This window comes from Phyllobates terribilis, unplaced genomic scaffold, assembly GCF_046119375.1.
Source record: "Phyllobates terribilis strain yellow unplaced genomic scaffold, ASM4611937v1 Scaffold_9__5_contigs__length_417890890, whole genome shotgun sequence".
NCBI lineage: Eukaryota > Metazoa > Chordata > Amphibia > Anura > Dendrobatidae > Phyllobates > Phyllobates terribilis.
This window is the reverse complement of record NW_027362769.1, coordinates 377,989,783-378,003,362: the sequence shown is the minus strand read 5'-3', so window position 1 is coordinate 378,003,362 and position 13,580 is coordinate 377,989,783. Positions and strand designations below refer to the sequence as shown.

Genomic DNA, 13,580 nt, shown 5'->3' with positions numbered 1-13,580 from the left:
CTTCACTGCCTCTGCTGAAGAAACGCCTGCCCACAGCAGGATGCTGCCACCACCATGTGTGACGGTGGGGATGGTGTTTTCAGGATATTGTGTTTCCGCCACAGATGGCATTTTGCATTTTGCCCAAAAAGTTCTCCTTTGGTCTCACCTGACCAGAGCCCCTTCTCCCACATGTAGGGGACACTGAGTGTCGTCGGATAGTTCTCATAAATACGAGCACTGTTACAATTTGCTGCTTATTAGAATTTTTTACTGTTCTTGAGCTATTTACGCTTTTCTGTTGTTTACAGCTCGTTGTCTTGGAGACCGACCACCGCTGCTGTCTAGACGGCGCTCTCCGGTATCAAAATACTGCAACAATTGTATTTTTCAGCCTACGACTTGTGGTACTACAACGCCCAGCATGCCCAGCCTCCCAAGAGTTGCCCTAATATGTAATTTTAGACCTATCCATGGTTTTTCTTGTTGCTTAGCAACAGTGGACACAGGAAGTTGGCTCCCTGACCTTGGAATGCTGGGTAATAAAGGGAAGGTACTCTACTGATAAATATTTATGAGCTAATCCCCGCTCTTTCTAATTAAATATTCATAAGGACAGTCTGTGATTGGCTGCTTGTCACTAGGAAGCTGTCTCTTAGTAACAGGATGCAGAACGTAGTGATAGTGTTACGTATCACCATAGTAACAGGAGCAGCCGCGCCTCTCTGTCTGTGATTGGCTGCCTCTTCCTTGGTCACATGACGCAGCCTCGCTTTGAATGTTAGTCTCCTAGCAACAGGACGCCGCACTACCTGATAGTTTACAGCGTTGTCATAGCGACTGAGGGCTGTCAGAAGCGTCCGGTCACCATGTCCGCCGCTCAGGTGCTCGTCTCCCGCCCGCCGGCCCCGCAGAGCGTCCCCGCGGAGAGCCTGCCCGTGCACACGGCGGAGCCGGCCTACAACACCGGGGAGCACTCGTCCTCCGGCCTCGCCACCTCCGGCTTCCGCACCGCCAAGTATCTGCTGGAGGAGTGGACGCAGGGCGGGTACACGGCCTACTACCGGGCGCTGTCTGACCGCGACAGCTCGGAGCGGCTGCGGCATGAGGCCAAGCAGCTGGCGGCGGAGTGCGAGGCCCGGGCGCAGCGGAGCCAGGCGGACGCCACCCGGGGGCTGGGGGAGCGGCTGCTGGAGCTGCACTTCTGGCGGGCGGAGCTGGAGCGGGAGGTCCGGGAGGTGGCGGCCGAGACCGAGCTGCTCCTCCGGGAGAAGGGCCGCCTGCAGAGGGCGCTGGACGCCACCGAGCTCCCGTACAGCATCGCCCGGGACAACCTGCAGAGCCGGGAGCGGAGGACGGGGGCGGAGCTGGTGCGGGACGGCGCGGAGCGGGAGCTGCTGAGGGTAACGGGACCCGCACCGGGGGGAGCACCACCATCAGCATCACCACCATCATCACCTACACTATCACCCCCATTATCCTCCATCATTATCATCCTCCATCATCACCTGCACTATCACCACCATTATCATCATCATCACCTGCAATATCACCCCCATCATCATCATCATCACCTGCACTATCTCCCCCATCATCATCATTACCTGCACTATCACCACCATCATCATCACCACCATCATCATCATCCTCCATCATCATCATCATCCTCCATCATCATCATCATTACCTGCACTATCACCACCATCATCCTCCATCATCATCCTCCATCATTATCATCCTCCATCATCACCTGCACTATCACCACCATCATCATCATCACCTGCACTATCACCCCCATCATCATCATCATCACCTGCACTATCACCCCCATCATCATCATTACCTGCACTATCACCACCATCATCATCACCACCATCATCATCACCTGCACTATCACCCCCATCATCCTCCATCATCATCATCATCCTCCATCATTATCATCCTCCATCATCACCTGCACTATCACCCCCATCATCATCATCATCACCTGCACTATCACCCCCATCATCATCATCATCATCACCTGCACTATCACCCCCATCATCATCATCATCACCTGCACTATCACCCCCATCATCATCATCATCACCTGCACTATCACCCCCATCATCATCATCACCTGCACTATCACCCCCATCATCATCATCATCACCTGCACTATCACCCCCATCATCATTACCTGCACTATCACCACCACCATCATCATCATCCACCATCATCATCATCCTCCATCATCATCATCCTCCATCATCATCATCATCCTCCATCATCACCTGCACTATCACCCCCATCATCATCATCATCATCACCTGCACTATCACCCCCATCATCATCATTACCTGCACTATCACCACCATCATCATCATCCTCCATCATCATCATCATCATCCTCCATCATCATCCTCCATCATCATCATCATTACCTGCACTATCACCACCATCATCACCACCATCATCACCACCACCATCATCACCACCATCATCATCATCATCCTCCATCATCATCATCCTCCATCATCACCTGCACTATCACCTCCATCATCATCATCACCATCATCATCATCATCACCTGCACTATCACCCCCATCATCATCACCTGCAATATCACTCCCATCATCATCATTACCTGCACTATCACCCCCATCATCATCATCATCACCTGCACTTTCACCCCCATCATCCTCTTCATTACTTCCACCATCATCATCATTACACCCATCATCCTCCAATGCCTTCATCATCATCACCACACCTACCATCATCACCTCCATCACACCCACCATGCTCTGTCATCATCTTTACCTGCACTATCACCTCCATCATCCTCCACTATAACCCGTTCATTGTCACCATCACCTCTATCATCATCATAACCCTCATCATCATCATCATCCTCCATCATCAACCCATTCACCTCTTCCATAATCATTACCTCCATCATCATATTACACCCATCAACATCACAAAGTCCTCCACCATCATGATCATTATCACCTCCATCATCCCCCATACTATCACCACCATCCAGTGACATATCTTGAAGCTTGTGGGCCCCAATATTGGAGATCTTTAATAGTGATAGACTTTTCATATGGGCCCCCGGTCTCCAGGGCTCGGTTGCTATTGCAGCCCCTGCACCTATTGTAGTTACACCTCAGCCACCATCATCATCCTCATCATCCCTAAGTGTATGCCCTTCATCTGCTGATGTCATTTCTGATGATAGTTTATGTTATTTCTGTGTTGTAGGAGGTAGATCTGATTAGAAACATCCAAGATCTCCTGCGCCGGACCCTGGAGCAGAGCATCCAGCAGATCAGGTAACGCTGGGGTCCGGGGTCTGCGGCCCTCACTCTCTGTATTACACTATATACTCTACTTCACTGCTGTCCTGTGCTGCCACCTGGTGGCCAAATCTTGTATTGCATAAATTCTTCACTTAGTTGGGATTTTCCATATGTTCTTATTTATTATAAAACTTGTCATAAATTATTAACTATAAGCCATCCCAGCCGTCCTCTCTGAGATTGTTCAGATCTGCCTGATCATTACCTTGGCCCCCTGAATAGTGCAAGTACCCTTATAACAAGCCATGCATTGCACCCCCATATAATTGTAGGCTATGACTGTGGGTATAGGGGCTCCGTATGATCCATCCTTGTGCAGGGGGGTCACGTGCTCAGCAGATCGCCTCCAGATAAACAGATTAACAGCGCGCTATCCCTTTAAGCTGCCTGCAAGCACTTAATGAAGCCTCAGAGTGGTTTTACAATATCCTGCATTAAAACGAATGGTGCGGATAACCCTCAGGACCATAAACCCTATCAATACTGCTGAGAGGTTGAAACACAGGATCTGGGAAGAGATAAGCGTCGCAGTTCATCTCTTCTGTCCGTTTCACCGTCCCGTTTCCTAAGACTCGACTTAATCATTAACTGTAATAGGTTAGACTCATTGATAAGCAGTGGTGTGACTGATGTCTGGTCTCCATGATGGCTGCACGTATAGACGGGTCACAGGTGTCAGATACACTGTCAAAAGTAATAATAATAAAAAATGCAATACTGTTCATCACCAGCAGATGGCGAAAGATGCAGAAATGATCTAATGCTGCAATCTGTTACCACCTGCTGGTCGCAGACAGTACTGCAGGTGCAGCATCACTTTTTGTGGTTTACAATCTACTTTTCCAGTTACAGAGGAAATCTGTCTGACAGTCGTCACTATTAGGGCTGTGTGGGATCCAGTTAGACCCAGCAGTAACCCGTCACATGATCACTGGGACCAACAGGGACTGTCACTGTCTCTACCCCATACACAGAACACAGGTGAAAACCTCTTCTTACTTTTCCCAGTGTCCCTGGCAGTCTCTATCTGTCAGTCCCCCGACATCCAGCTGCCCTAGTATTTAATGAGCAGTCTGAAACCTGAGCCCTGTATATAAGATGTTCAGTTTTTAAGGATCTGGACCACCTACCGTTCTTTCATCTCTATAGGAGAGTCACAAGTTTGTCCACTTCTCCTCTTTCCCCCCTCTCTATGCTGCAGAATCTGCCGCTGCACCCCCCTCTAACATCTCTATGCTGGAGAATCTGCAGCTGCACCCCCCTCCTCCCTCTCTATGCTGAAGAATCTGACGCTGCATCCCCCTCCTCCCTCTCTACGCCTGAGAAACTGCAGCTGCATCCACCTCCTCCCTCTCTATGCTGCAGAATCTGCTGCTGCATCCCCCTCCTCCCTCTCTATGCTGAAGAATCTGCAGCTGCATCCCCCCTCATCCCTCTCTATGTTGCAGAATCTGCAGCTGCATCCCCCTCCTCCCTCTCTATGCTGGAGAATCTGCAGCTGCATCCCCCTCCTCCCTCTCTATGCTGGAGAATCTGCAGCTGCATCCACCTCCTCCCTCTCTATGCTGGAGAATCTGCAGCTGCATCCCCCTCCTCCCTCTCTATGCTGGAGAATCTGCAGCTGCATCCACCTCCTCCCTCTCTATGCTGCAGAATCTGCAGCTGCATCCCCCTCTTCCCTCTCTATGTTGCAGAATCTGCAGCTGCATCCCCCTCTTCCCTCTCTATGTTGCAGAATCTGCAGCTGCATCCCCCTCTTCCCTCTTTATGTTGCAGAAACTGCAGCTGCATCCCCCTCCTCCCTCTCTATGCTGGAGAATCTGCAGCTGCATCCACCTCCTCCCTCTCTATGCTGCAGAATCTGCTGCTGCATCCCCCTCCTCCCTCTCTATGCTGAAGAATCTGCAGCTGCATCCCCCCTCATCCCTCTCTATGTTGCAGAATCTGCAGCTGCATCCCCCTCCTCCCTCTCTATGCTGGAGAATCTGCAGCTGCATCCCCCTCCTCCCTCTCTATGCTGGAGAATCTGCAGCTGCATCCACCTCCTCCCTCTCTATGCTGGAGAATCTGCAGCTGCATCCCCCTCCTCCCTCTCTATGCTGGAGAATCTGCAGCTGCATCCACCTCCTCCCTCTCTATGCTGCAGAATCTGCAGCTGCATCCCCCTCTTCCCTCTCTATGTTGCAGAATCTGCAGCTGCATCCCCCTCTTCCCTCTCTATGTTGCAGAATCTGCAGCTGCATCCCCCTCTTCCCTCTTTATGTTGCAGAAACTGCAGCTGCATCCCCCTCCTCCCTCTCTATGCTGGAGAATCTGCAGCTGCATCCACCTCCTCCCTCTCTATGCTGCAGAATCTGCAACTGCATCCCCCTCCTCCCTCTCTATGCTGGAGAATCTGCAGCTGCATCCCCCTCTTCCCTCTCTATGTTGCAGAATCTGCCGCTGCATCCCCCTCCTCCCTCTCTATGCTGGAGAATCTGCAGCTGCATCCCCCTCTTCCCTCTCTATGTTGCAGAATCTGCAGCTGCATCCCCCTCTTCCCTCTCTATGTTGCAGAATCTGCAGCTGCATCCCCCTCCTCCCTCTCTATGCTGGAGAATCTGCAGCTGCATCCCCCTCCTCCCTCTCTATGCTGGAGAATCTGCAGCTGCATCCCCCTCTTCCCTCTCCATGTTGCAGAATCTGCAGCTGCATCCCCCTCTTCCCTCTCCATGTTGCAGAATCTGCAGCTGCATCCCCCTCTTCCCTCTCCATGTTGCAGAATCTGCAGCTGCATCCCCCTCTTCCCTCTCTATGTTGCAGAATCTGCAGCTGCATCCCCCTCCTCCCTCTCTATGCTGGAGAATCTCCAGCTGCATCCCCCTCTTCCCTCTCTATGTTGCAGAATCTGCAGCTGCATCCTCCTCCTCCCTCTCTATGTTGCAGAATCTGCAGCTGCATCCCCCTCTTCCCTCTCTATGTTGCAGAATCTGCAGCTGCATCCTCCTCTTCCCTCTCTATGTTGCAGAATCTGCAGCTGCATCCCCCTCTTCCCTCTCTATGTTGCAGAATCTGCAGCTGCATCCCCCTCTTCCCTCTCTATGTTGCAGAATCTGCAGCTGCATCCCCCTCTTCCCTCTCTATGTTGCAGAATCTGCAGCTGCATCCTCCTCCTCCCTCTCTACTCTTTCTAAACAGTTTTCCTTCTCATAGAGGAGGCTTCTAATCTACAGACAGAAAGGGAAGGACAGGCGGGTGTAGGCGTAGAAGATGCTGGTTTTCCCCTGAAGGAGCTACTACAAAGGTTCATATAGACGCGCCGTGCTTTACCAGCGGAACGGAGCTTGGTTTTGTTGCAGTCACTGATGGCGTCTGGAGATGAGCGGTCAGCGCTGGTTTGATCACGTGTGACAAGAAGACGGATAAGTCTTGGAGAAGGGAGAGGTCAGAGGTTACGGGAGAGGCAGAAGTGCCTGATGGATGGAGTGACAGCTCCGCTCTCCTGGAGGTGACTGACGAGATAGAAAGGAGCAGAACATCTGAGACGACTTTGAAGCCTGAAGATGGATCTCGATATTATCTTCCAGGTCATGGAGGAAGCGGCTCCGGGAATACACAAAAGGAAAAAGAAGAGAGAAAGTGACTGGAAACAAGTGACGAGGCTCCTCTAGATGACTAACGAGTCCGAGACTCTTCTAGAGAAAGTACTGACTAGTACAAGAGTCTGACAACTAAAGTTGGAGAAGTTGTTGCATCCGGTCTCTCCTGTAGACTTAGAGAAACTTCCCAGTGTGACCCGCAGCATTATTCCTGGGGACCGGCAGGATCTACATATCCAGGGCAATTTCTGTAGGGTTACAGGGACTCCGGACTGTCACGATGCTGGACTGTTCATTACAGGGACTCTGGACTGTCACAGTGCTGGACTGTTCATTACAGGGACTCTGGACTGTCACAGTGCTGGACTGTTCATTACAGGGACTCTGGACTGTCACAATGCTGGACTGTTCATTACAGGGACTCTGGACTGTCACAGTGCTGGACTGTTCATTACAGGGACTCTGGACTGTCACAGTGCTGGACTGTACATTACAGGGACTCTGGACTGTCACGATGCTGAACTGTTCATTACAGGGACTCTGGACTGTCACAGTGCTGGACTGTTCATTACAGGGACTCTGGACTGTCACAGTGCTGGACTGTTCATTACAGGGACTCTGGACTGTCACAGTGCTGGACTGTTCATTACAGGGACTCTGGACTGTCACAATGCTGGACTGTTCATTACAGGGACTCTGGACTGTCACAGTGCTGGACTGTACATTACAGGGACTCTGGACTGTCACGATGCTGAACTGTTCATTACAGGGACTCTGGACTGTCACAGTGCTGGACTGTTCATTACAGGGACTCTGGACTGTCACAATGCTGGACTGTACATTACTGGGACTCTGGACTGTCACAATGCTGGACTGTACATTACAGGGACTCTGGACTGTCACAATGCTGGACTGTACATTACTGGGACTCTGGACTGTCACAATGCTGGACTGTACATTACAGGGATTCTGGACTGTCACAATGCTGGACTGTACATTACAGGGACTCTGGACTGTCACAATGCTGGACTGTACATTACTGGGACTCTGGACTGTTCATTACAGGGACTCTGGACTGTCACGATGCTGGACTGTTCATTACAGGGACTCTGGACTGTCACAGTGCTGGACTGTTCATTACAGGGACTCTGGACTGTCACAGTGCTGGACTGTTCATTACTGGGACTCTGGACTGTCACGATGCTGGACTGTTCATTACAGGGATTCTGGACTGTCACAGTGCTGGACTGTACATTACAGGGACTCTGGACTGTCACAATGCTGGACTGTACATTACAGGGATTCTGGACTGTCACAATGCTGGACTGTACATTACAGGGACTCTGGACTGTCACAGTGCTGGACTGTTCATTACAGGGACTCTGGACTGTCACAGTGCTGGACTGTTCATTACAGGGACTCTGGACTGTCACAGTGCTGGACTGTACATTACAGGGACTCTGGACTGTCACAGTGCTGGACTGTACATTACAGGAACTCTGGACTGTCACAGTGCTGGACTGTACATTACAGGGACTCTGGACTGTCACAGTGCTGGATTATTCATTACAGGGACTTAGGGCTGTAACGATTCTGTAGTGTGAGATTTCCCAGACTATTGGGCACCTCCAGTCCAGTAAGTGGGACAGATACATGTGATTTGTTGTTCATCTAGTTTAGGATGTTTTGAAATAATTATTTATGCGCATTCAATGACCTTTACATATTAAAAGTTGTCAAAAATGATCTCCCATAACATCCAATCAGAGTCCACTTTTTTAGCTAAAGATGATTTTTATTGGTTGCTGACGCCATCAATGACTGTAGTTCTCTCTTAGGCAGTTTTAATACGTAAAGAAAATTATACTATGTTAATTTAAGCCCCTCCCCTGAGGAGCTCTGACATTACACCTCCCCCAGAAGCACTGACATTACACCTTCCCCGAGGAGCGCTGACATTCCACTTCCCCCTGCGATCGCTGACGTTCCACCTACACTGAGGAGCACTATTATTCCGCCTCCTCCGAGGAGCACTGACACTCCACCTACCCTGGGGAACACTGACACTCCACCTCCCCCGGGGAGCACAGACATTCCACCTCCCCTGAGGAGCACAGACATTCCACCTCCCCTGAGGAGCACAGACATTCCACCTCCCCTGAGGAGCTCTGACATTCCACCTCCCCTGAGGAGCTCTGACATTCCACCTCCCCTGAGGAGCACTGACATTCCACCTCCCCCGAGGAGCACTGACATTCCACCTCCCCCGAGGAGCACTGACATTCCACCTCCCCCGAGGAGCTCTGACATTCCACCTCCCCCGAGGAGCACAGACATTCCACCTCCCCCGAGGAGCACTGACATTAGACCTCCCACGAGGAGCTCTGACATTCCACCTCCCCTGAGGAGCACTGACATTCCACCTCCCCTGAGGAGCTCTGACATTCCACCTCACCGAGGAACACTGACATTCCACCTCCCCCGAGGAGCACTGACATTCCACCTCCCCTGAGGAGCACTGACATTCCACCTCCCCTGAGGAGCACTGACATTCCACCTCCCCTGAGGAGCTCTGACATTCCACCTCCCCTGAGGAGCTCTGACATTCCACCTCCCCTGAGCAGCACTGACATTACACCTCCCCTGAGGAGCTCTGACATTACACCTCCCCCAGAAGCACTGACATTACACCTTCCCCGAGGAGCTCTGACATTACACCTTCCCCGAGGAGCTCTGACATTACACCTCCCCCAGAAGCACTGACATTACACCGTCCCCGAGGAGCGCTGACATTCCACTTCCGGCGATCGCTGACGTTCCACCTACCCTGAGGAGCACTGACATTACACCTCCCCTGAGCAGCACTGACATTCCACCTCCCCTGAGGAGCTCTGACATTCCACCTCCCCTGAGGAGCTCTGACATTCCACCTCCCCTGAGGAGCACTGACATTCCACCTCCCCTGAGGAGCTCTGACATTTCACCTCCGCTGAGGAGCTCTGACATTTCACCTCCTCTGAGGAGCACTGACATTCCACCTCCCCTGAGGAGCTCTGACATTCCACCTCCCCTGAGGAGCTCTGACATTCCACCTCCCCTGAGGAGCTCTGACATTTCACCTCCCCTGAGGAGCTCTGACATTACACCTCCCCCAGAAGCACTGACATTACACCTTCCCCGAGGAGCTCTGACATTCCACCTCCCCCGAGGAGCTCTGACATTCCACCTCCCCTGAGGAGCTCTGACATTCCACCTCCCCCGAGGAGCTCTGACATTCCACCTCCCCCGAGGAGCACTGACATTCCACCTCCCCCGAGGAGCTCTGACATTCCACCTCCCCCGAGGAGCTCTGACATTCCACCTCCCCCGAGGAGCACTGACACTACACCTCCCCCGAGGAGCACAGACATTCCGCCTCCCCCGAGGAGCACTAACATTCCGCCTCCCCCGAGGAGCTCTGACATTCCGCCTCCCCCGAGGAGCTCTGACATTCCGCCTCCCCCGAGGAGCACTGACATTCCACCTCCCCCGAGGAGCTCTGACATTCCACCTCCCCCGAGGAGCTCTGACATTCCACCTCCCCCGAGGAGCTCTGACATTCCACCTCTCCCGAGGAGCACTGACATTCCACCTCCCCCGAGGAGCACTGACATTCCACTTCCCCCGAGGAGCACTGACATTCCACCTCCCCCGAGGAGCACTGATATTCCACCTCCCCCGAGGAGCACTGATATTCCACCTCCCCCGAGGAGCTCTGACATTCCACCTCCCCCGAGGAGCTCTGACATTCCACCTCCCCCGAGGAGCTCTGACATTCCACCTCCCCCGAGGAGCTCTGACATTCCACCTCCCCCGAGGAGCACTGACATTCCACCTCCCCCGAGGAGCTCTGACATTCCACCTCCCCGAGGAGCACTGACATTCCACCTCCCCGAGGAGCACTGACATTCCACCTCCCCGAGGAGCACTGACATTCCACCTCCCCGAGGAGCACTGACATTCCACCTCCCCCGAGGAGCACTGATATTCCACCTCCCCCGAGGAGCACTGACATTACACCTCCCCGAGGAGCTCTGACATTCCACCTCCCCTGAGGAGCTCTGACATTCCACCTCCCCGAGGAGCTCTGACATTCCACCTCCCCTGAGGAGCTCTGACATTCCACCTCCCCTGAGGAGCTCTGACATTCCACCTCCCCGAGGAGCTCTGACATTCCACCTCCCCCGAGGAGCACTGACATTCCACTTCCCCCGAGGAGCGCTGACATTCCACCTCCCCCGAGGAGCGCTGACATTCCACCTCCCCCGAGGAGCGCTGACATTCCACCTCCCCCGAGGAGCGCTGACATTCCACCTCCCCCGAGGAGCTCTGACATTCCACCTCCCCCCCAGGAGCTCTGACATTCCACCTCCCCCCCACCTCCCCCGAGGAGCGCTGACATTCCACCTCCCCCGAGGAGCGCTGACATTCCACCTCCCCCGAGGAGCGCTGACATTCCACCTCCCCCGAGGAGCTCTGACATTCCACCTCCCCCGAGGAGCTCTGACATTCCACCTCCCCCGAGGAGCGCTGACATTCCACCTCCCCCGAGGAGCTCTGACATTCCACCTCCCCCGAGGAGCTCTGACATTCCACCTCCCCCGAGGAGCTCTGACATTCCACCTCCCTCGAGGAGCATTGACACATTTTTACCTAGGATTCCTTACATTTCTCCAAAGAATTAAAGCCACAAAATGGAAAAAGCCTTCAAGACTCCTTCTGGCAGGCAAGACTGGGTTCCTTTTAGCTTGGGGACATCCCGTCCCCCTCTGTGAACTGGTATGCATTGTATATAGCTTAAGCATTTTTGACAAGAGCCCTGGAAGGAACTTCCCTACTATCTACACATGTATGGACCCTTTAAAAATGAATTCTAATCCTTTTTTTTTGTTTCTTTACCTTCAGGCAGAACAGGGACGTCAAAGAGAAGCTGGAGATGGACTGGTCTGACAAGGTGGAGGCGTACGACATCGACAACCAGTGCGGAAGATACAACAATCAAAGCACCGACATCCAGTTCCATCACAACTCATCCAAATGTGAGGACAAGTAAGTCGAAAAATAATAAGGGGGAACCGTTTACCCCAATATCACACTAATCAGGATCTAAAAAGCTGAGATACAAGGAGCTGTTTGTCATTATAAGTTTAAGTAGCCGTCCAATATTTAGGGAAAGACAATCCCCGGCGCTGATGTTTTTGCCCTGGAGCTGTTTTGTCTGTGGAAGCGTCTGACTGACTGCTGCCTTTTATCTTTAATGAGTCCCTCCAGTGCGCTGATCGTCCTGTCACCGTCAGCGGGTCTACGAGGTGCAAATATTAAACCGTGGCAGGTATTACAGAATCAATTATTTCCCAGCATTGAAGCATCGCAGTCCTATTACATCTGTTCTCTCATCTGGAAAAGACTAAATAAATCTCTGCATATTCATAAACTGGTGTGATCAGAAACCTCATCCTACAAATATACATCCACATGTATGTCTGATAGTACTTGTATTCCTGTACATAGGAGGCAGTATTATAGTAATTATATTCTTGTACATAGGGGGCAGTATTATAGTAGTTATATTCTTGTACATAGGGGGCAGTATTATAGTAGTTTTATTCTTGTACATAGGGGCAGTATTATAGTAGTTATATTCTTGTACATAGGGGGCAGTATTATAGTAGTTATATTCTTGTACATAGGAGCAGTATTATAGTAGTTATATTCTTGTACATAGGGGGCAGTATTATAGTAGTTATATTCTTGTACATAGGGGGCAGTATTATAGTAGTTATATTCTTGTACATAGGAGCAGTATTATAGTAGTTATATTCTTGTACATAGGGGGCAGTATTATAGTAGTTATATTCTTGTACATAGGGGCAGTATTATAGTAGTTATATTCTTGTACATAGGAGCAGTATTATAGTAGTTATATTCTTGTACATAGGGGGCAGTATTATAGTAGTTATATTCTTGTACATAGGGGCAGTATTATAGTAGTTATATTCTTGTACATAGGGGGCAGTATTATAGTAGTTATATTCTTGTACATAGGGGGTAGTATTATAGTAGTTATATTCTTGTGCATAGGGGGCAGTATTATAGTAGTTATATTCTTGTACATAGGGGGCAGTATTATAGTAGTTATATTCTTGTACATAGGGGGCAGTATTATGGTAGTTATATTCTTGTACATAGGAGCAGTATTATAGTAGTTATATTCTTGTACATAGGAGCAGTATTATAGTAGTTATATTCTTGTACACAGGGGGCAGTATTATAGTAGTTATATTCTTGTACATAGGGGGCAGTATTATAGTTGTTATATTCTTGTACATAGGAGCAGTATTATAGTAGTTATATTCTTGTACATAGAGTCAGTATTATAGTAGTTATATTCTTGTACATAGGAGCAGTATTATAGTAGTTATATTCTTGTACATAGGGGACAGTATTATAGTAGTCATATTCTTGTACATAGGGGCAGTATTATAGTAGTTATATTCTTGTACATAGGAGCAGTATTATAGTAGTTATATTCTTGTACATAGGGGCAGTATTATAGTAGTTATATTCTTGTACATAGGGGCAGTATTATAGTAGATATATTCTTGTACATAGGAGCAGTATTATAGTAGTTATATTC

General features: G+C 50.6%; 1 protein-coding gene across 2 annotated transcripts in view; it reads left to right on the top strand.

Moving 5' to 3' along the window:
- Nucleotides 1-777: 777 nt before the first annotated feature.
- Nucleotides 778-13,580, top strand: part of TEKT4 (tektin 4) — a 33,677-nt gene continuing 20,874 nt past the window's right edge. The window contains exons 1-3 of one of the 2 annotated variants that reach the window (XM_073648438.1): nucleotides 778-863; nucleotides 3,229-3,299; nucleotides 11,849-11,992. In XM_073648438.1, coding sequence (XP_073504539.1) covers nucleotides 849-863; nucleotides 3,229-3,299; nucleotides 11,849-11,992 — 230 coding nt within the window. In that variant the 5' untranslated portion in view covers nucleotides 778-848. Of the gene's footprint in view, nucleotides 1,383-3,228; nucleotides 3,300-11,848; nucleotides 11,993-13,580 lie in introns of both variants that reach the window. The other variant, XM_073648437.1, reaches the window with a different exon arrangement.